This window comes from Panulirus ornatus, chromosome 12, assembly GCF_036320965.1.
Source record: "Panulirus ornatus isolate Po-2019 chromosome 12, ASM3632096v1, whole genome shotgun sequence".
NCBI lineage: Eukaryota > Metazoa > Arthropoda > Malacostraca > Decapoda > Palinuridae > Panulirus > Panulirus ornatus.
The window spans coordinates 65,032,926-65,056,183 of record NC_092235.1 but is presented as its reverse complement, the minus strand read 5'-3'; the positions used below and the strand labels follow the sequence as shown (position 1 = coordinate 65,056,183).

Below are 23,258 nucleotides of genomic sequence, written 5' to 3'. Positions count from 1 at the left end.
GGTCGTGTGTGCATCAGGTTTGATTGTAAATAGCTTAGATTATATAGCTCTGTCTGTCTTGTTCTTCTTTTTTTCTTCTCTAGCGCTGACGAAGGATTCTGTGATAACTAGACCAAACGGAGGCCGCAAAGAGTGTTGGTTCTGCGAGAAGCGTGGTACTATGGAAGTAAAGGTTCAAGGAAGTGATTTAAGAGAAATTAGTCAGGCATGATTTCAAAACCTTGTTGACCTGGATACAGAGTTTGTCAGTGACGTACCATGACCTTGACTTCTCCCCCTGGTCCACCCTACTCTCGATAGCACTATCCCTACACAGCCTCTCTCTCTCTCTCTCTCTCTCTCTCTCTCTCTCTCTCTCTCTCTCTCTCTCTCTCTCTCTCTCTCTCCCTCTCTCTCTCTCCCCAGTAACCGCTCGCTCAGCGCCCTCTGTCTGCCCAAACCCTCCCCCTCCTGATGATATCTTCCTCCCTACAACCTAGGCCCTGACAGCCCCTCCTGACCATGTTCACCCTAACCCTCAGCCCATCCGTCCTACTACCTCCTCTAACCCTCACCATAATTCCCTGTCCCGTCCCTCCACTAATCATGGACTCACCAGAACGTTCTACACGATGCATCTATAAAGTGCCATGTATAAACTGTGATGTTTACATGTGTATATATATATATATATATATATATATATATATATATATATAATCCATTAATAAGCATGTTTGGGGTAATGAGTAAACACAGGCGAAAGCTTTTTGAGCTTTATTTCTCTTAGGTTTCGGCTTGTACAGAAACCTTCCATAGATACGAGGACACAACACAAATATTTACATTTCACTCTTCGCCTCGCTCGTGTTGCTTTGTAGTTAGAGAACAACAATTCAAGTTGAAACGAAGAGAGCGAGTGGAAAGGAGACTGAGGAAGGGAATATGGTACATTTTACGTGAAAGTCTGCATCGTATAACAAAATGCCGTCGTTGTAACATCCAGGTAATTACCAACGGGGTAATGTGTTGACATGATTTCTATCAGTCATGAGTAATATTGTCCATTTATTTCTGGCACCAATCTTTAACCTCTTCATTCTTGCTAGGAAACCAATGATTCTTTTCAAAATACATATATATCTCATCCGTTCCAGGCTTAACAAAGCCTAAACTTCACGTATATCTTATACATCTACTCATTCAACTATAGAGAAGAATTAAAGACATTAAATGCGGGTTGGCTTGGGAAGACATTGTAAGACGCTCTGTATCATCATACGATATTCCTTTATATTTTGTCAGTGATTAACCATGATATGTACGTGATGCATTCCGCCTTCCTTTGATTATTTTCCAAATCTTTCAAAAGAATTTTTTCTTGAAGGCAAATCTATAAGTCTGAAGAAAAAGATATCAAATGGGGATTTTTGTTTATAGTTCGCTCGTCAGTATCTCTGATACTGGTGTGATTTTTCACAGGTATGCAAAGGTAGGAGCTTTACCTGTTCCTGGGGAAGGAGAGAAGTAATGTACAGCTCTCGAGGAAAAAGGTGAGAGAAGTATGTGGTAGCGTCCGTGCCGGCTTCCAGAGCTGATCGATGTGGTGGCTGACTTCGGGAAGAGAACTTATGGCACGCCAAGAGTTAACAAGTGATTGTAACTTTGATGTCACAACACGTTACGGCTTCCACCACTGGTGTGACCCAAGAGATTTACACCATTTAGGACTCTGGGCAACACTAAATTGATGAGTTTAAGGTGAAACAAAAGAAAGATATTTTCATAAATTTCCTCCACGTTCATTTTATTTCAAAATGTGATGCCAAAAAGTTAAAAGTTCTGACTACTAAGGAACTGTATTTGTATCATTTTGCTTACAAGAACAATTCTGAACTAAAAGTAACTCAGATTAAAAGATTTAAAGACTCCTATTGTAAAGGACGAGTGGTATAGGATTATCTTTTCTTGATTATAAATCGTTTCTTTAATGTCTTGAATAATCTGATGATCAAATCGTGACGATTATATTTCTTTATCATACGTTGTAAGTTTCTCTGCTTAATAAGGCCAAATCTTTATACATTTGTACATAAACCATCTCAAAATCAACAAACTTGAGCATTACATCTGACATTTGCAATGCCAACTTTGTCAGTTCACCTAAATAAAGCAAGTTAGCCTCATGTATATTCACAGCCTGTAAACCTTAAGCTATCTCTCGGTATGTAAACCTTTTAGTCTACCTCCAGTTTACGTGGGCAGTCTCTACCTGCGTAGGGCCGAGACTCAGGCCCCCCTGGTGATCACCTGTCACTGTCGTGGAATACTTCCATATCACCACTAACCAGGAGCTTCGGTTAGTGAGTGATGATGGCAATTGATCCCGCTCCACCGCGTATGTACATGAAGATGATGATGACTGAAAATCAGATACATCTTCGACAAAACGAAGGTGTTGTCTGTTGTAGATGCTATGTCAGGATTAGGCGAAGAATGAACCTCTGACAGACGTTAGAACCGATTCTTCCAGGCCGGCCGTCTGATGCATCGACAATGTACCGGATCAATGAGTATGGAATTACGGGAATGCAGGGTTTCCTAAATGACCCTTCCTCCCGCGTTCATGATATGATGGCTGTCGATGAGGCAAGGCGTTGATAGATGATGATCAGTGTAAGTCACCCCTGTCTTCTGGCAGGCAAAAGAAGACCTTCTGAAGGGCGATGGTCATCTTCTCTGAAAAGTTAAAGATATTCAGGTTAGTCCTACATCTTACTTCATCTCCTCCTCATCTCATCACTACCTGCTACCACTTCCACTTTTCCTCCCGTCACCGATGTTCCCATTCGTTCTCTCGTCTTTCTTTCATCGTTAACCTCCCTCCAAAATGACTTATTCTCCCTAAAGTTTACTGATACTTGCTCACCAAAAGTCTCATATGTCGTCTGTTTCAACCACGGCATCTCCCTTATGACCTCCTGCTGATTTCTCTCACACATCCCCCAGTAATCATCTTTTTTTTCTTTTTGGTTTAAAGTATTCCCTTTTCCTCTCTTCTGTTTTGCCTTAGTTTCATATCCAGGATTTGGCCTCGATGAGGACTTGGCCATGAAAAGGAGGAGGACACTAACCCATAACAGGGGAGGAGCAGCGGGCGACGTCCTGCCGATATATGGTGAGGTAATACACAGGAAGACCCATCAGGATGATGGCGATGGCTCCGGTGACTCCCAAGGGCGCCAGGACGATGGTTATGACCATGATGAACACCTGAGTGAACCAGAAGACCACCGGAATCACCAGTGGAACCTGCCAACGGAAGAGATGAGGTGGTCAGTAAATCTGGACGAAGCCAATACAGGAGGTGAAACCAAAGAGCTTCGTGTGTCAGGAAAGAATAAGGGAAACAAATCATTGAAAATTCTCATAGAGTATGAAGTGGGGGGAAATAAAAACTACTGGCATTGAACGTATGTTGAAAAATTATGAGAACTTAAGAGTATAACACAGAGGCATGACATGCAACACCTGCAGACTGCAAAGGAAGGTATACGTGCAATGAACAACTGGTCAGTAAAGGTAACAACACTTGCTAGGTGGTGAAAAGACGAGCTCTTTAAGCAAGAACTGTGCTTCAGAAACGTTAATAAGTAACTGAGACAATTCACAAGCATTTTCGTTTTTCCTTTCCCCTAAGAGATACAGATTTGACATTGGATGAATAGAGTTTTTCCAATAATAAAGTTAACATTCTTTGTTTTTTGAAAGTCTATCATAATACTTCCTGATATATATATATATATATATATATATATATATATATATATATATATATATATATATATATATATATATATCACACCGAAGGTGTTGTCCATACCTTGAAAGGCCTATTCCACTCAGGATGTTTGTAGCGGAACCAGAAGAGAGCGGAGATACAGGCTAAGTGCATGACTGACGCACTGAAGGCTGTGTAGTTGATGAGGGAGGAGATATCTGGCACTACCAGCATCGCCAGGATCGTCAGGCCCTGAGGGAAACACGCAAGGGAAAGACATGATATCACACTTACCACGGGCAGGACTCAGCTGTACCATTAACAAGGTTATGTTTACCAGAGACTGGCTCACGCTCATTTATCAAAAATTCTTAAATATATACTCCACCACCTCCTGTCGAGTTTAAGGAGTAGCAAACTTTAAATAATCAGACCAAAACAGGATTTTAAACATATCTATCGCAAGGATTTTCTATTCTTTTCAATGTAATTCCTTACTTGCCTGACATGACTGTAATATACACAGCCACTGGTGCGCATGTCATCTTTCATCACTCGTTGGATACGGTTTGTGTCATCCCTTGCCAACTGTGGCTTCACAGAGTAACTGGAAGGTCAACTGATACCCTTTGGAAAACTATACATACAGCAAGAGGAACAGGAATTTAGTGAGGTTGAGATACCAAATGGAGGAGGTGTGGAACCATACCTTTCCACAATGGATCAGATACGTAAAGTATAACTGGAAGACAAACTAACATTGAATATAGCGGCTGGTACAGGTGTGTAGTTCCTTATGCTGACGAGGCTGAGGGCTTGTGGGAAGTGGCCCCGCCTGGCACCGACGAAGATGAGACGCGACTGAGTGAAGACGGAGCTGTGGGTTGCGCCGAAGGTGGACAGCATCACGAAGACTGGCATCGTCCACCCGAACACCCCCAACACGCGACTGCCGAAGGTCTGGCATAAAAGAGGAGACCCTGAGTCACTTCGAGTCAAATGAACATCTGATAACATTAGATTTTCACCTTTCAACGTTGTGTACATATGCGAAATACCTGTAAATTTTCAGAGTCATATGTGAAGGTTGTACATACAAGTTCTGAGAACGTGATTTGTGCACATATGGTAATTCAAGGCTGAAATGAAAGCCACATATCTATATAGACTCCATGCATCTTACGTGTGCTTATCTGATAGAGTGATGAGATATATCCATCAGTGGCTGAATATCTGGATCCACATCATTGGTTACAGAACTGATGAAGGCGTTCACCATAACTGGTTAAAGACACCCACCATAACCACACCACTGGAAAAGAAACCCACCATGACCACACCACTGGAAAAGAAATCCACCATAACCACGCCACTGGAAAAGAAACCCACCATGACCACACCACTGGAAAAGAAACCCACCATAACCATACCACTGGAAAAGAAACCCACCATGACCACGCCACTGGAAAAGAAACCCAGCATGACCACACCACTGGAAAAGAAACCCACCATGATCACACCACTGGAAAAGAAACCCACCATGACCACGCCACTGGAAAAGAAACCCAGCATGACTATACACCACTCGACGAAGAAACCCACCATGACCACACCACTGGAAAAGAAACCCAGCATGACCACACCACTGGAAAAGAAACCCACCATGACCACGCCACTGGAAAAGAAACCCACCATGACCACACCACTGGAAAAGAAACCCACCATGATCACACCACTGGAAAAGAAACCCACCATGACCACACCACTGGAAAAGAAACCCACCATAACCATACCACTGGAAAAGAAACCCACCATGACCACGCCACTGGAAAAGAAACCCAGCATGACCACACCACTGGAAAAGAAACCCACCATGATCACACCACTGGAAAAGAAACCCAGCATGACCACACCACTGGAAAAGAAACCCACCATGACCACGCCACTGGAAAAGAAACCCACCATGACCACACCACTGGAAAAGAAACCCACCATGATCACACCACTGGAAAAGAAACCCACCATGACCACACCACTGGAAAAGAAACCCACCATGACCACGCCACTGGAAAAGAAACCCACCATGATCACACCACTGGAAAAGAAACCCACCATGACCACGCCACTGGAAAAGAAACCCAGCATGACCACACCACTGGAAAAGAAACCCACCATGATCACACCACTGGAAAAGAAACCCACCATGACCACACCACTGGAAAAGAAACCCACCATGACCACACCACTGGAAAAGAAACCCACCATGACTATACACCACTCGACGAAGAAACCCACCATGACCACACCACTGGAAAAGAAACCCATTATAACCACACCACTGGAAAAGAAACCCACCATGACCATACACCACTGGAAAAGAAACCCAGCATGACCATACACCACTCGTCGAAGAAACCCACCATAACGACAACCACTGGCAGAGGAGCAGCCATCATGACCACACTTTTGAGGAACACTCACCATGGCCACGGCGTTGGAGGAGAGCATCTCCGTCGGTGTGAGAACAGCGAAGTAGGCGACGTTCGTGAGGGTGTACAGGAGGGTGATGAGGGAGGTTGACAGGATGATGGAGAATGGGAGGTTCCTGTCAGGTAAAGACAACGATCTAGACAAACTGTACCTCTGATCCGGCGAGACTTTATCTGTAGTGTTCATATGCAAATTAGACATAATAACTGTAAGATACTACACTGTATGGAAAAGGTCTTCTTACCATGAAATTTATAGAAATGATAAAGATTCTTATTTCACACCTTCATGTTGTCAGCATAAAGAATAATATATGATGAACTTACAGACTAGAATATTGATGCTATTTCTAATTCACCACAGTACAGATATGAATATCATCAATACATATTTTGTTTTACATATGGTTTAACTGCGGTCATACCTGAATCTTTTTTATGGCCTTTAATTAAGGCATATTGTGGTATAAATTCTATATATCATGAATCTAGGCATGACACAAACATGCATTTATGGTTAGCGGGTTTTAATTAAAGGCTTTTCTTAGTTGTCGATCTGTGTGACTTAAGGCATTAGCCTTATCATGTTTTCAAAGACGTAAGCTTAAGGGAATCCACACGAGTTTGACTCGTTATCTTCCTTCCCTTCACCAGTAAAGCACAGATATCTGCTGTATCTGGCTGCAGAGAAACAGGTATAATGTACATGTGTCGCCAGCAATACACCAAGTTTCATCATGAGGATTTCTTAGGTCTAGAATGAATAACAGACTGACGCTCGAGCACTTCGTGATCATAGAGCGTTTCTACCTCGAATATCTTAGTGATCATAGAGCGTTTCTACCACGAATATCTAAGTGATCATAGAGCGTTTCTACCACGAATATCTTAGTGATCATAGAGCGTTTCTACCACGAATATCTTAGTGATCATAGAGCGTTTCTACCACGAATATCTTAGTGATCATAGAGCGTTTCTACCACGAATATCTAAGTGATCATAGAGCGTTTCTCCAACGAATATCTTAGTGATGATAGAGCGTTTCTACCACGAATATCCTAGTGATCATAGAGCGTTTCTACCACGAATATCTTAGTGATCATAGAGCTTTTCTCCCACGAATATCTTAGTGATCAAAGAGCGTTTCTACCATGAATATCTTTGGGTAGCAATGCAACCCTTTTTTATCGTGTGTGTGCCGAGGGATAATCTTATCATGAGAAAGATTTACACGCATTCGGTGGGATATTAAAGGTAGCGTGTTATTGCCTTGAGATTCATATACACGACGTCCTCTGACGAAATACCAAATTATCTGAGGATCGTAAAGAATCCTTTCCGTCATCACCTTCTTACAAATAAGGTTTCCAATTCTACTTAAATTAGTGCTGTAACGCAAACAACACAGTGATGTTAGGCCATGCAGACAGTGATTGTAAAGTAATGCAAATACTGGTACAGTTTACTTTCAACATCTTATGTTCAAACGCACCTTTGAAATGGTATCTGAAAACTGCCTTATGCTATATGCAGCGATATTTCTACATGACCAACTCAGAATTGGCTGAAAGTTTATGGTGTTTCCTGTGAACATTTTGCTGGCTCGTGATAACGTATGCTTGTCACAGATGTCAGCGTTTTTAGGTACAAAAAGATATAAGTATTTTTTCAGAACATGTCGCCTCAGTCCATTATAAGATAAAGACATAATCTATCAGTTCGTACTCAAAATATCACACAATAATAAGATTATGAAGTAATCCTTTTGCGGATTTTCTTGTTTTTCTCTTCGAAATGAGATTATACATCAAGTCACTGAATAGATACTTTCATAATGGATGTCTAACTCCTACACTCGTAAACGACTGGAAATGCCAGTTATATTTCCTTCATCAAGTGTATACTTGCTTCCATATCGTTTGCGAGTCACACGTTCCAATAACCTGTCTTGTAAAGAGAATACAGTCACTAGATCTTCGTGCACCTACCTGCTCGGGTTTTTCATTTCTTCAATGACGACGTTTAGGTAGTCCCTGCCAAAAGAGGAAAAATATATCAATATAAATAAATGAAATTGAGACATTTTCTAATGGCATAAGACACAGTAAAGCAGAGACAAACCAAATGAAACGTCCCGTATATGCAGTGGCGTCTGTGAAGATGACTATATCTGACGAGAAAGAAGATATGAAGAAGAAAAAAAAACTAATTTGAATTTTCATGGGTCTCTCGATCTTCCTTCATTATAATGTTTTTTCATGGGTACTTGTGCTCATATCTGCCATGAACTCAAGGATCTAGGGGTCTCACATTTGGTTATATGTATTCATTAAGGGATATGGCGCAAGTAGAGTGGATAAAATGTTTTCCATATCTTAAGAATTTAGAGTAACATTAATTCATTTAGAGTCTAAATGAATGAACGCTACTAAACTTTTTTTTTTTACAATATACTTATACTTAGAAGCTTTCAAATGAAATCTGGACTGCGGGAAAAATTATATATATTTCTGGCGTAAGATCGAGGATTCGTATGAGAGGGACGTTAAAACCAGAGTACATTTAGGTGGAAGAGTATAATGGTTGTGATGTGGGCTTTGGTCCATTTGACTGACTGGATTCCTAAAGCCATTGATATCTTTCTGTTGCCACCAATGAAAAAGAAAGAAAAACTTGTGCCCCTTCTTCAAGTGTTTAAGATATTTCTAAAGACCATACACTCTCTCACTGCGTTACATGGCCCATTGTATTTTCCATCAGACGTTCGCAAAGAACATAAAAGATTCTCAAACCGTATTCCACTCTGTGTGTGTGTGTGTGTGTGTGTGTGTGTGTGTGTGTGTGTGTTAGATCCTCACCGATACAACCTTGAATATCCATGGAGTAGATCTTCACCGATACAACTTTTAATATTCATGGCGAGCATAGATCTCCCACGACACAAAGTGCAGCACAACCTACCAACCAGTGTAGGAAAAGAGACTCTGGTAGATGGCGGTGGAGATGGCTACCGCTGTCCAGCTCGTGCCAGCCAAAGGACTCTGGTAGTTCTCCAGGTGTCCGCTGGCCAGGTGGTACAGCCCAGCGACGATGATAATGACCAGAGCGCCCATCTTGGCCACCGTGAAGAGATTTTGAACCCGAGCCACCCACCTCACGTTGGTGCAGTTGATCCACGTCAAGAAACCTGATAAATAAAGGATCAGATGTGAGGATGTGTTTGAGACATAATAAGATCTGCTTGGAAAAATAAAGTGTACGATGATGATACACCATAGGGAAAGAGTTTCTTCAGTCGTTTATACATCCATTCTACGTGATGTCATTCATGATGTATGTGATGAGGGTAATCTACATCCTTTGATAAGGAGCCAACCCAACTGCTGCATGTAAATAGATGTTTTCAGAAAGTATAAGACAGAACATTGTTTCTCATATTTGTATTAGGTACAAAAAGCATTAAGTTAGAGAACAAATGTGCAGCAGCTGGAGATAGAACGTGATGTACTTGGCCGAATAGAACATTTTCAGAGTAAACAGACTCATTAGTTAAGTGTGGTGTTTAACTGTTGATACGAAGTGGGGAAACTAAGGTTGGAAAATATATCAGCAAACATTATGTGTGTGTGTATATATATATATATATATATATATATATATATATATATATATATATATATATATATATATATATATATATATATATATATGAAAAAAAAAAAATATATATATATATATATATATATATATATATATATATATATATATATCTTTTCTTTCTTTCATACTATTCGCCATTTCCCGCATTAGCGAGGTAGCGTTGAGAACAGAGGACTGGGCCCTTGAGGGAATATCCTCACCTGGGCCCCTTCTCTGTTCCCTCTTTTGGAAAATTAAAAAAAAAAGTGAGAGGGGAGGATTTCCAGCCCCCCGCTCCCTCCCCTTTTAGTCGCCTTCTACGACACGCAGGGAATACGTGGGAAGTATTCTTTCTCCCCTATATGGTAATAAAAAGTGTGTTGAGAAAGCAGAAGAGAGTGTGCTGAAATGATTTGGCCATATGGAGAGAATGAGTGAAGAAAGGTTGACAAAGAGGATATGAGCATCAGAAGTGAAGGGATCAAGGAGAAGCAGGAGACCAAAATTGAGGTGAAAGGATGAAGTGAAAAAGATTCTGAGCGATCAGGGCCTGAACAAGCAGGAGGGTGAAAGGTGTGCATGGAAAAGAGTAATTGGAACAATGCAGTACACTGGGATCGATTTGCTGTCAATGGACTAAACCAGGGCATGTGAACTGTCTGGGCTAAACCATGGAAAGGTTTGGTTTGTGGGGCCTGGGAGTGGGTTGGAAGCTGTGATTTTGGTGCATTACACATGACAGCTAGAGAATGAATGTGAGTGGATATGGCCTCTCTTCATCTGTTTCCTAGCTCTACCTTGCCGACACAGGGAGGTGATCGGGTTTGGGGGAGAATAAGGTGCATGTGTTATATATATATATATATATATATATATATATATATATATATATATATATATATATATATATATATATATATATATATAAATATATATATATATATATATATATATATATATATATATATGTATATGTATATATATATATATTTACATAAATATATATATATATATATATATATATATATATATATATATATAAATATATATATATATATATATCCCTGGGGATAGGGGAGAAAGAATACTTCCCACGTATTCCCTGCGTGTCGTAGAAGGCGACTAAAAGGGGAGGGAGCGGGTGGCTGGAAATCCTCCCCTTTCTTGTTTTTTTTTTTTAATTTTCCAAAAGAAGGAACAGAGAAGGGGGTCAGGTGAGGATATTCCCTCTAAGGCCCAGTTCTCTGTTCTTAACGCTACCTCGCTAACGCGGGAAATGGCAAATAGTATGAAAAAAAAAAAAAAAAAAAAAAAAAATATATATATATATATATATATATATATATATATATATATATATATATATATATATATATATATTGTCTGAAAAAGGAGAACAACTCAAATTAGAAACATTTCCCAATTTGTCGAATCAAATATTCATGGAATAAGCATAAATTATGTAAATTACGTGTCAAGTACTTAATCAGAGCTGAAATTAAACCTGATTTTAAAATGTATTGTGCGTGTATTCCTTGGAACTTGCCTCCCGTTGACTGAGAATATTTCATACTTGTATTTAGGTTACAGGATATTCTGAGAAGCACTAAGGAAAAACCAGCTGAGCAATGTAGATAAGGGAGCTTTGGGGGCTAAGAACCGTCTATCAACTCAAAACACAGGAGGTTATTCAGCTTTCATTATGAACACGTGAAGAAGCTCAGTGACCTGAATAAAAGCACAATACCAATACCAAACACTTCCATTAGAATCTGACCATACAGAGAACGCAGTCTCCAAAGGAGCACCGACGTGTTCATCTCACACACACACACACAGGACTTATATTTTCACGCTCTTGGACTTACATATCAAGGCAGCTGCGAAAAGTCTTGCTGGTATCTCTGGAGCTGCCTCGCAGTCTGGTAGTACGAGCTGAATGAAGTAGTTGGCGAAGGTGATGGCAATAACAGCAGTCCCCGCCGAGTTCCTGGTGAGCGTGGTGACCCACATGTACAAGAAGGCTGGAACCGGCCCGAAGGCTCGAAACAAATAGCTATACATACCGCCGCTCTCTGGAATCATCGTGCCTGGAAAAGAATGACTAAATGAAGCATATCATATATAAAGGAGATCCTGATAGAAAGCAATGTATTCACCACCATAATGCGTATGGGGGGGGGGGGGATATAACTTTCTGGGTTCGTAATACCTGAAGAGGATGACTCCCGAAGACGAGAGAGTCAGTTCAGTCACCTCAGACAAAAGCATTATGAGGCATACGTCAGTCTAAGGGACACATGGACAGAAGAATCGTTGGTGGCTTGACAATGTATCGTCTGCAGGTCATCACTTCAGTCGCATAGGTGTTCGTGCAATGAAATCGCGGTGCTGTTAACTGAATTCGGTCCAAGGGGAGGTTATCAATACCCAAGGGTCGTACAATCATTATACTCAAGGGTCATACCACTCAAAGTTCATACCGTTTGTGTTCCAAGTTCGTATCGTCGTGCTCCAGGGTTATAACGTTGTGCTCAGAGGTCATAATGTCGTGCTCAGCGTTCCTACCGTCGTGGTCAAAGATCATACCATCATGCTTAGAAGTTGGTCACACTAATGTATCGACAAAAGATATGAAACACGGAGATGAACACACCGGAACGTGTTTCGTGCGTGAGTCACTTCAGCTAAGCAATAAACACTCAGACGCAACGAGATTACCGACTCTTGAACAAAACAGGAAGGAATTTAAACCACTTCAGAAAGAACTAAAAAGGAAAAAAAAGAAAAATCTTTTTCTTGATTATTATTATTATTTACCTTATGAGTTGTTGATGGATGCTTTATTTTCATATGTGTATATAGAACTTATTCATCTCTAAATTCGTAATTGGGAACACCTAATCTGAATGGTGTGTTTAAGTTAGTATAACTGAAAAAATTATTAATGATATTACTTTTAGCCATTTTTTATTCTAAAATGTTTACAAGAATGGGGTCTCACCTTCCCCTCTTAAGTAACACATATCATCTACCCATTTCGAAAAAGAAAATAAATTTTTCATTCTCTCAAAAAAATTGACAGACTATTCTTCTTGTCTTAATAACAGTGTCTGTTGTATTTTGCGTCTTTTGAGGTCAGGCTGTGCAATAAGGAACCTAAATGTACAATAATTATGTGCTTGCAATGAGGTTGCAGCCATAGTCATCTCAGTATACAGAATCTTAGCTCCTATATAACAACAATAGACATTCCCATTACTCAAAATGTTCGTTCATTCTCTACTCATTTCGTATATTATATATCAGCTTCTCTACCTCGTTCATCCGTTAATACAAGTGAATCAACGTTTTGTTCAAAAACTCCTAACCTATATTACGAATCATCTTCAGTACACTTCAATAAGATAATGAAATATCAAATACAAACAAAATGACGTTGAAATTTAGGTGTTGCATTCAGATGCCACAAAGCCAGACTTAAACTTCCAGTCTCATTAGATGGCAACACTGTCTGATGTATCCTACGACGCCGAATGTAGCGTTTATTTTTGTTTGTGGCTGTGATCAAGAACTCGTTTATAGTGCCAACAGGTTTGTTTGGTTTGGCTGACCTACTTGACACCCTTAGGAAGCCTCTTGGCACTTGCCAAATGATCTATACTTTTTCCTTTCTTTACTACTGGAGTGTTTCGCGTGATGGAAACACCACCCAGACGCCAAGTGAAAAACCAGCACGGAAATGTTTGGTGTGGTAACTCTTGCATTGCTTCTGGGCGGCGGTTACCGGGGTTAGTCCTCTCTCAGACAGGGATAGCCTAAAACGTTACGACTCTCGAGTACGACGGCACGACCCTTGAGTACGACGGTACAATCCTTGAGTACGACGGGTATGACCCTTAGATACGACGTTACGACTCTTGAGTACGACGGGTATGACGCTTAAATACGACGTTACGACTCTTGAGTAAGACGATACGACCTTGAGTACGACGGTATAACCCTTGAGAACGACGGTACCACCCTTGAGTACGACCTTACGACCCTTGGGTATGATGTGTCGACATGAGTCAATCATTGATACCAAACGCATCGTTCTCTCGTCAGTGTTGCAAAGGGTCTTTTAATAGTACTCAAGAAGTTATCTTTTCTTTCTTTACTCTCACGTGTTAATGTACCAGGGGGTGATATGAACTCTTTCTCTGGAGCAGCTCAATGTAATCTTAAAAACGGATGATAAGAACTAACTCTACTAAATGTAATCTTACACTGTGATATCTGGGACTGTACCATTACCTAATCTTGAAAAGCTTAATTACATCCGTTGTTTCGATAAGACAAAAAGTAACACATTGAGGGAATGCCCCGAGCAGTGGCCATTTACTGTATCTGTAAGGGCGTGGATCTAATGTGTTTTTTAAAGACCGTATAATATGATCTTTCTTTTCTCATTTTGAAATTCGCTGATAAATACTGGTATACAATAAACTACATTTTTCTATAAGTAATGAGGTATTTGAATTCCCGTAATCATCCAGAGGCAGGAAGAGGTTGATGGAAAGTTGTCACTGGTAAAATTCTAAAAGGATATTTATCCTTTGAAGACAACAAAATGTAAGGAAGTTGTTAAAGACCTTATGATTATTGTAACTTACTATTTTCCTTTGATATGATTGATTCTAGATTATCTCAATGACCTCGATTCTTTGGCATCATTCAAAACATAAGACTTATGAAGAAGATAGCTAATACTAAATCACTTTCTGTTGATTTAATTCATCCATAAGAGTGTGTCATTATAGTGCTGTCTTAGAGAATCCTTTTAAACACAATGTGAATAATTCAACCCTTGTCTCTAAATCAACTCAGACTGATACACTTTCAGAACGTGGTAAAAGTTACGAAGCCGAAGATATAAAATCTAAAGTTTAAAAGAAAATTATGAGAGAGTCATTGGTACTCTAATAAAACTAAGGGTGAGCAGACGTAGAGAGAAGGAGAGAGAGAGAGAGAGAGAGAGAGAGAGAGAGAGAGAGAGAGAGAGAGAGAGAGAGAGAGAGAGAGAGAGAGAGGTCATGCAGCATGAAGGCAAAATAAAGATTAGTCACTCTACCTAGCTCAGCGAAGCAGAGCGCACCCAACATCGAGAGAAGCCCGCTCACGACCCACACAGCGAGCGATAGTCCTATACTCCCACTGTACTGCAGGACGCCCTTGGGAGACACGAAGATCCCAGAGCCCACGACGCAGCCGATGATCACCGCCACACCCTCGAAGACACCTAGTTTCCTCTTCAACTTCACTGATCCTATGGAGTCTTCGTCCTTGGCCTTGATGTCTGAGACCTGATATGATCGCTCGTGGTCATCTCCGTCAGACTCCTCGTCTGTGCTGACCCGAGTGTTGGAACTCCACCTCTCCATCATTCTCAAATATCTGAAATTGATGAGGTTTATTAAGTCAACGTATATATGTCACCGAAGACATGATTATTAAAACGATGAGGATGAAGGATGCTTTAGAGAGTGGAGAGAGAGAGAGAGAGAGAGAGAGAGAGAGAGAGAGAGAGAGAGAGAGAGAGAGAGAGAGAGAGAGAGACGAATGAGAAGAGATTTCAAAGGTGTAATACCAAAATTGATTAATATGGACACTAATGGCAAATAACACAAGAAATCGAGAGAAAATTATGCAAAATTATTAAATATTTCTGTCGATAGTGGTAATATTTAGCAGAAAATCATACATAAATCATATATTGTTTATAAATGAATTGTACACAAAAAGGAATTATGATGGCCATCCCGTCTACAACTTGTGTCTCAAGTTACACTTTCGTTTCAGGTTAACAGACATGGATCAGATGGATCTATTGTTGATGGTGTGGTTACGGCCAAAGACAGGGGACAGGCTCTGCTGACCTCATCGTCTCTCTCTCTCTCTCTCTCTCTCTCTCTCTCTCTCTCTCTCTCTCTCTCTCTCTCTCTCTCTCTCTCTCTCTCTCTATCTATCTATCTCTGTCAACACACACACACACACACACACACAGACACACACACAGACACACGCACAGACACACACACACACACACACACACACACACACACACACAACATCATTGCAGGCTCCTTGAGTGCTGTGTGGGGCTGTTTGAAGAAATATAAAAGGGACTCATGAAACATGGTTCCATCCGCTGCCAAATCCACTCCCAGATATCTAAAACACTTCACTTCCTCCAGTTTTTCTCCATTCAAACTCACCTCCGAACTGACTTGTCCCTCAACCCTACTGTACCTAATAACCTTGCTCTTATTCACATTCACTCTCAGCTTTCTTCTTTCACACACTTTATCAAACTCAGTCACCAGTTTCTGCAGTTTCTCACCCGAATCAGCCACCAGCGCTGTATCATCAGCGAACAACAACTGACTCACTTCCCAAGTCCACTCATCCACAACAGACTGCATACTTGCCCCTCTCTCCAAAACTCTTGCGGAGGAGGGTGGATGTGTTGGAAATGAGTTGTGTGAGGACAATATGTGGTGTGAGGTGGTTTGATCGAGTAAGTAATAAAAGGGTAAGAGAGATGTGTGGTAATTAAGAGTGTGTTTGAGAGAGCAGAAGAGGGTGTATTGAAATGGTTTGGTCACATGGAGAGAATGAGTGAGGAAAGATTGACAAAGAGGATATATGTGTCAGAGTTGGAGGGAACGAGGAGAAGTGGGAGACTAAATTGGAGGTGGAAGGATGGTGTGAAAAAGATTTTGAGCGATCGAGGCCTGAACACGCAGGAGGGTGAAAGGCGTGCAAGGAACAGAGTGAATTGAAACGATGTGGTATACTGGGGTCGATGTGCTGTTAATGAATTGAACCAGGGCATGTGAAGCGCCTGGGGTAAACCATGAAACGTTTTGTGGGGCCTGGACGTGGAAAGGGAGCTGTGGTTTCGGTGCATTATACACGACAGCAAGAGACTGAATGTGAACGAATGTAGCCTGTTGTCTTTTCCTAGCGCTACCTCGCGTGCGTGCGGGGGGAGGAGGTTGTCACTTCATGTGTGGCGGGGTGGCGACGAGAATGAATAAAGGCAGCAAGTATGAATTACGTACATGGGTATATATGTATATGTCTGTGTATGTATATATATGTATACGTTGAAATGTATAGATATACATATGTGCGTGTGTGGACGTATGTATATACATGTGCATGTGGGTTGGTTGGGCCATTCTTTCGTCATTTTCCTTGCGCTACCTCGCTAATACCTCGATAATAGTTTTAGATTTTCAAGGCGAATTTCGATGACTTTCTCTTCTTCGTTTAGCTCGCCCCAATGTCCAGGAATTTTTCTGACGTACTGCAGCTGCTGTTCTTGCCTCGTTCATTACGGGGTTTATGTGTTGTCATCTGCCCTGAAGGAGGTGGGCTGCGGTAACCTCATTAGGTTTCTTGAGGGATTCGTAAGTGGTTATCATATCTCGATCGACGTAAAGTCTGCGTAATTGTCGCGGTTTATCTTAAGTCGCGTTTTGTGGGGTTGTCGGTTTTGTCTTCCTTGCTGTGTTAGGTACGAAACTCGTCCAAAGAGAAGTCATCAACACCGATATTTCTATTTTCCTAATGACAGTGTCGTGGGGGACTTGGCTGCTCCCCAAGATCCACCCTCCCCTTCGTCTTACATGTAGACAAACACTTGTTGCAATTCTTTTCTCATTCCTCCGGATTCAGCTCTTAGCCTATCTAAGGTTATATCTGATGTGAGCCAAGAATTTGATTTTTTTTCTCCTCAGCAGTTTCCTCCATGGATCAGCATCCGAAGCCTTCTGGCTTGTGTGTGTGTGTGTGTGTGTGTGTGTGTGTGTGTGTGTGTGTGTGTGTGTGTGTGTGTGTGTGTGTGTGTGGGTGAGTGAGTGGGCGAATACTATTTGTGTGTTATTGGGAAAGAGTATGACACTCGTGTTGTCCCGTCAATTAACCTTGTGTATATGTATCATATCTTTACTCTTATATGTCTAAACACAACACACACACACACACACACACACACACACACACACACACACACACCTCAGCCATGTCAGTGTGTTTATGTCTGAGTGGCATTTTTTCTCTTTTTGGTGGGTGGTGGAGGACAGAATATTACACTCATGTCTCCCCCTCCCATCACTTAAACTTGTATATATACCATGTCACTTTTATGCATACATACACATATACACAAAGGAGCCTCAAAGGGAAGGATGAACAGCTATGTTGACTGTGAGGCAGCTTCCCTCTCTGTTATTCAAATCCGGACCCGTTAGACTGGAGTGTGTGTGTGTGTGTGTGTGTGTGTGTGTGTGTGTGTGTGTGTGTGTGTGTGTGTGTGAGAGAAACTACCTATTTGTAATTTTCTCTCTAAATTATAAGGGGATGAAGTTTTATACTCGTATGGCCCAATCTCTTGAACATTCTCTGTTACACTTCTAAAATTTACATATGCTGTCTGCATTGACCAAGTCCTTAGTCATTCTATTCCATTCCTCGTCCATTCTTATACGACTGAATTACGTCTTTCCATCTTTCATTGAACGAGTGTCTTGCTTATTATAATGTTCTTTCCTCTTAATATTCTATTCTTACTCCTCTCGAGGGATTAGTTAACTGTCAACATCATCCTCATCTTACCATATCTGGACCTAACTTCTTTTCTGATTTCTTTTTATGTGTTCACTTAAATTAGAACCTCAAAGACTATGATTAGGTCACAGCCCGGGGTCACTGTAGACGTATGACTAAGCAAGTGCATAATTTTGTTAAGGTGTCTAAATACTGAGTTTATATTCCTGTCTGTGTGTGTTCAAACGCGTCACGTCGTATCACTTGATGCAATCTACAGATGTGTGAGGTTAACAAAAAATCTCATAAAGGAGAAGGATAATATGAAGACCTTGCATGACTGGCTCTTTTTTTCTTTTTTTTTTATCTGTTCCTCTTACCAGCACCGCCAGAAGCCTCGGGGTGTGTGTGTATGTGTATTCCAACAAGGGTTTCCCCAGAAAACGAGGCCAAGATACGCGGTCCTCCCACGTCAGGCAAGTAGGAAAGTTTTACAGGCAGTTCCTGTTACTGGACCTTTGCCTCAAGCTTGTGAAATGTCATTATTTCTAAACGACGTTCTTTGTTCATGAAATCCCTTCATAACAACACACACATACTGGAATATGGATATGAATATCTTTCGTAACAACACAGACGAATGTATGTATAGAAATCCTTCGTATCAACATAGAGAAGTGCGCCTAAATCCTACATCCTAAACGTTCTTTGTTCATGAAATCCCTTCATAACAACACACAGATTTTGGTGGGTGGATATGAACATCTTTCGTAACAACACAGACGAATGTATGCATAGAAATCCTTCGTATCAACACAGGACAAGTGCGCCTGAATCCAGCTGCTCTTACTGATGATACAGAGGGGTTAGTTCCTTCGCTTCGAACTAGTGAATGATGCAACTCAGCTGAAGGCGAGAGTCATGTGGTCGAAGAAGCGTGGGTATGGCCCGTTGCCACCGCCACGCAACGCACACATGTAACGCTGTGGTAATAACCTGTGGCTGGTGCGAAAGTCATCCTGATTTGTGAGGGTCACTGCTGGGTTTCTAGAAGTCTTAAGCGACCCTCTCTCACCCGAGCTTATCGTGCAGCTGGTCACCACCGAGACGCGCTTGTACATTGCATATCCACAAGACACTCATTAACCCTCAAACTTTTTTCTCATTTCTTCTACTTCTTTAGTGTGTATCTAATTCGAGACAAGGATTGATCTACTCTGCCAGGAGCCTCATATAGTAGTAAGTCAACGTCCGGGTGATTCATGGGCTGTTATTCTAAGAGAGAGAGAGAGAGAGAGAGAGAGAGAGAGAGAGAGAGAGAGAGAGAGAGAGAGAGAGAGAGAGAAAGAGAGTCTCTCAAGACTTTCGTCCTCATAATCTTCCGTAATTCATGGTTAGTTGTACAGTGGAGTTATCAACGGGCAAGGTTATTATAACCACAAACTAAAAACTCTTCCACATCTCCTTTAGGTGTTGTGAAGTCTAAGATAACGTACAGACGCTCCCACTCTATCTTGTCTTCACAGTTAAACTCAACCCCATTGTATTCCTTCTGGTGATGCAATAATCGTTATTCAAGAAAATACTTCCTCGAAATAAAGATTGGAATATTAATAATAATGATAGTAATGATGATAATAATAATAATAAAATAATCTCGTTGCTGGCGCTGTCTCGGAAACGGCAGAAAACGGCGAACGTGTAAGGGATAATTATCATTATCATTATTATCATTATCATCGTTATTATTATTATTATTATTATTATTATTATTATTATTATCACTATCATTATCTTCATCATCATTATCATCATTATTATCATCATTATCATTATTATCATCATTATTATCATTAAGATAAGAGAATAAAGAAAAAGAAAGGAGACGTCTTTTCTGTGCTCCCATCTTTCTGTCTTTCTTGAGGCGCGCAATACTCGGTTGAAAATAAACTAATTGAGGCAAACATTGAATCTTCACGTTTAGAAAGATCCTTACGCACAACGTCCAGCCTTAACTAACTAACGGATGACACGTGTGGATATCATATTTTCTATTAGTTGCTCGCTGTGTGTTTATAACTACAGTTTTCTTTCCTTGTTTCTTTTTTCCTGAGTGATAGAATCAAGTCCAGTGGACATCACACTGTCTGAAAGCTTAGAATATCACTGTAAATCTTCAAAAAAAGAGCTCTACAAAGGAGAGTTAACATACTTCAAGGAAACGTGACAAAAAGCAGTGATGGAAAGACATTGTTACATCTTGCATCGAAACGCACCAGGATATTACGTAATCTTAGCGAGCATAGAGGAAATCTAGCCTTACGAGTGGTGGGTTAATATTGCTTAAGATCTTCCTTGGTAATGGCAGTATCTAAATAGGATGGAAGATAACTAATGGAGTGACAATACTAGGGAAAAAATATACAATAAATATAGATATCACTGAGATATTGCACTAGTACCAAAATGTATGATTAAAGTACTTGCTAGTTGTCAGTAACTGAAAACACACGTAGTTAACCTAAAAACGTCCGTGTTTGACACTGGTATGCTTATATTAACCTGTGGAGACTTTAAATGGCTTTTCACATTTTATAAACCACAGTTATTTAGTTTTCCATTAACCTGTATAAAAGCTGTTGCCCTAAACCATATCTTTATAAAGTGTATGAACTTTGCTTTCGTACATTGAACACTCACTTCTCTCCGTTCGCTTTCTGATGATAATGTAATGTATAATATTGTATGATAAACGCACGGGAATCCCCTAGCACTCAGGCGTTTGAAAGATCAAATCGTCTTACCTCGTAGATGCACAAGTAGCCAGACACACAGCGTCGTACACTCTGGCCGCACTCACCGCTTGGAACGCCGAAAGTTGGCTCAAGATGCGACCACAATATATATATCTAGATAATTATCGTCTGCATCTACACTTTACATTTACAATTTTCCATCGTTGAATTGAAGCTTACTCACGGATAAGATATGGGAAATGTAGAAATGCATAACGGGGTTCAGTAATGCTCGAATAAACAAAATGAATTGAAATAAATGGCAACTGAAGGATACGTGGGGCGATTACAGTTCTTCAACCAGCGAGACAACAAGGGACAGGATTAACAGCATTTTAAACTGCTACAAGCACATCCTGTGGAAAAAAATAAAATTACTTTGAGGGCAATAGACGATAATGATGTCAGGTGATATGGAAATTTATACAACATACTTCCTATGTCCATTGTGGAAACGTAAACTTTGGTGTGTTTATGTGTCTGTTTATCTATATATATATATATCCTCTTTTTTTTTCCAGGAATTCCAGCAGTTCAAAGACCGTGCACCATTTTATGTAGTATGTAGATTCATCCTATTTGCTTTTGAGATGGTGGAACACCAGGCAAAGTTTAAAGTAAACCGGACGAATTGTTTGCACAGGATAAGGGATCCCTTTTCTTGTCCAGATCTGGTGCTAGTTAATGTTCAGAGGGCATTTAATTTGTACGTTGCTTTTATGTTTACGTTATTAGTGTGGGCAGTTAATGTTAAGTGCGTTGTCAATTGTGTCAATCATGAGTAAAGTCTGTCTATTCAATGGAGAGTGTGAGCTGGATTTGTACGTCTCGTTTTTACAGAGTGAATGAAGACTGATCAGTGAAGGTGCAAACCTTCTGTGCTGGGTGAAACACTAGTTTAGCGGAGTGATGCAGTGCGGCTTTTGTGATGTTTAAGGATGTTGCACATAATTCTTCGAAGGAAGAATTTTCGAGCCTGATTAAATGGCCTTCAGCCACAGGCCAGAGGTATGGTTCTTTGTGAGCAACTTCTGACACGCAATAATTTCTTTATCACTGTAAAAGTTTTGGCTTTCAAGACCACTTCATAATCATCCAAACCCTAATGATCTAAATCATTATCATAAATGATTTATCAGTGGTTGTCTTTGAAGATAACTGACTCAGTGTTTGTGAAGATTCTAACTTTAAGTTCCCATTTGTATGTTTACATATTTAAATACATATGCAAGTGAACACACACACACACACTCACACACACACACACACACACACACACACACACACACACACACACACACACACATATATATATATATATATATATATATATATATATATATATATATATATATATATATATATATATATATATATAGAGTTGTGCGCAGGAGGATGGATGTGCTGGAAATGAGATGTTTGAGGACAATGTGTGGTGTGAGGTGGTTTGATCGAGTGAGTAACGTAAGGGTAAGAGAGATGTGTGGAAATAAAAAGAGCGTGGTTGAGAGAGCAGAAGAGGGTGTTTTGAAGTGGTTTGGGCACATGGAGAGGATGAGTGAGGAAAGATTGACCAAGAGGATATATGTGTCGGAGGTGGAGGGAACGAGGAGAAGAGGGAGACCAAATTGGAGGTGGAAAGATGGAGTGAAAAAGATTTTGTGTGATCGGGGCCTGAACATGCAGGAGGGTGAAAGGAGGGCAAGGAATAGAGTGAATTGGAGCGATGTGGTATACCGGGGTTGACGTGCTGTCAGTGGATTGAATCAGGGCATGTGAAGCGTCTGGGGTAAGCTATGGAAAGCTGTGTAGGTATGTATATTTGCGTGTGTGGACGTATGTATATACATGTGTATGGGGGGGGTTGGGCCATTTCTTTCGTCTGTTTCCTTGCGCTACCTCGCAAACGCGGGAGACAGCGACAAAGTATAATAAGAAATATAATAATATATATGTATATATATATATATATATATATAT

The 23,258-nt window shown here is 40.5% G+C and overlaps 1 protein-coding gene across 1 annotated transcript; it reads right to left on the bottom strand.

Moving 5' to 3' along the window:
- Nucleotides 1-741: 741 nt before the first annotated feature.
- Nucleotides 742-21,339, bottom strand: LOC139752147 (Y+L amino acid transporter 2-like). The gene is made up of 10 exons (XM_071668077.1): nt 21,288-21,339; nt 15,002-15,324; nt 11,757-11,978; nt 9,211-9,436; nt 8,238-8,282; nt 6,242-6,365; nt 4,520-4,720; nt 3,863-4,012; nt 3,114-3,291; nt 742-2,718 (listed from the first exon to the last, which is right to left on the bottom strand). The coding sequence occupies exons 2-10, from the start codon at nt 15,312-15,314 to the stop codon at nt 2,651-2,653; spliced, it is 1,527 nt and encodes a 508-aa protein (XP_071524178.1). The 5' UTR covers nt 15,315-15,324; nt 21,288-21,339; the 3' UTR covers nt 742-2,650.
- Between the last annotated feature and the right edge of the window lie 1,919 nt (nt 21,340-23,258).

Bases quoted from the DNA above. Each gene is read 5' to 3' on its own strand.
- LOC139752147 (XM_071668077.1), bottom strand. From the start codon at position 15,314: ATGATGGAGAGGTGGAGTTCCAACACTCGGGTCAGCACAGACGAGGAG. The intron at 3,292-3,862 runs GTATGGACAACA...TTCCGTTGGCAG, and splicing joins AGTGGAATAGGCCTTTCAAG to GTTCCACTGGTGATTCCGGT. The intron at 2,719-3,113 runs GTTAGTGTCCTC...TTAACTTTTCAG, and splicing joins CTGCTCCTCCCCTGTTATGG to AGAAGATGACCATCGCCCTT.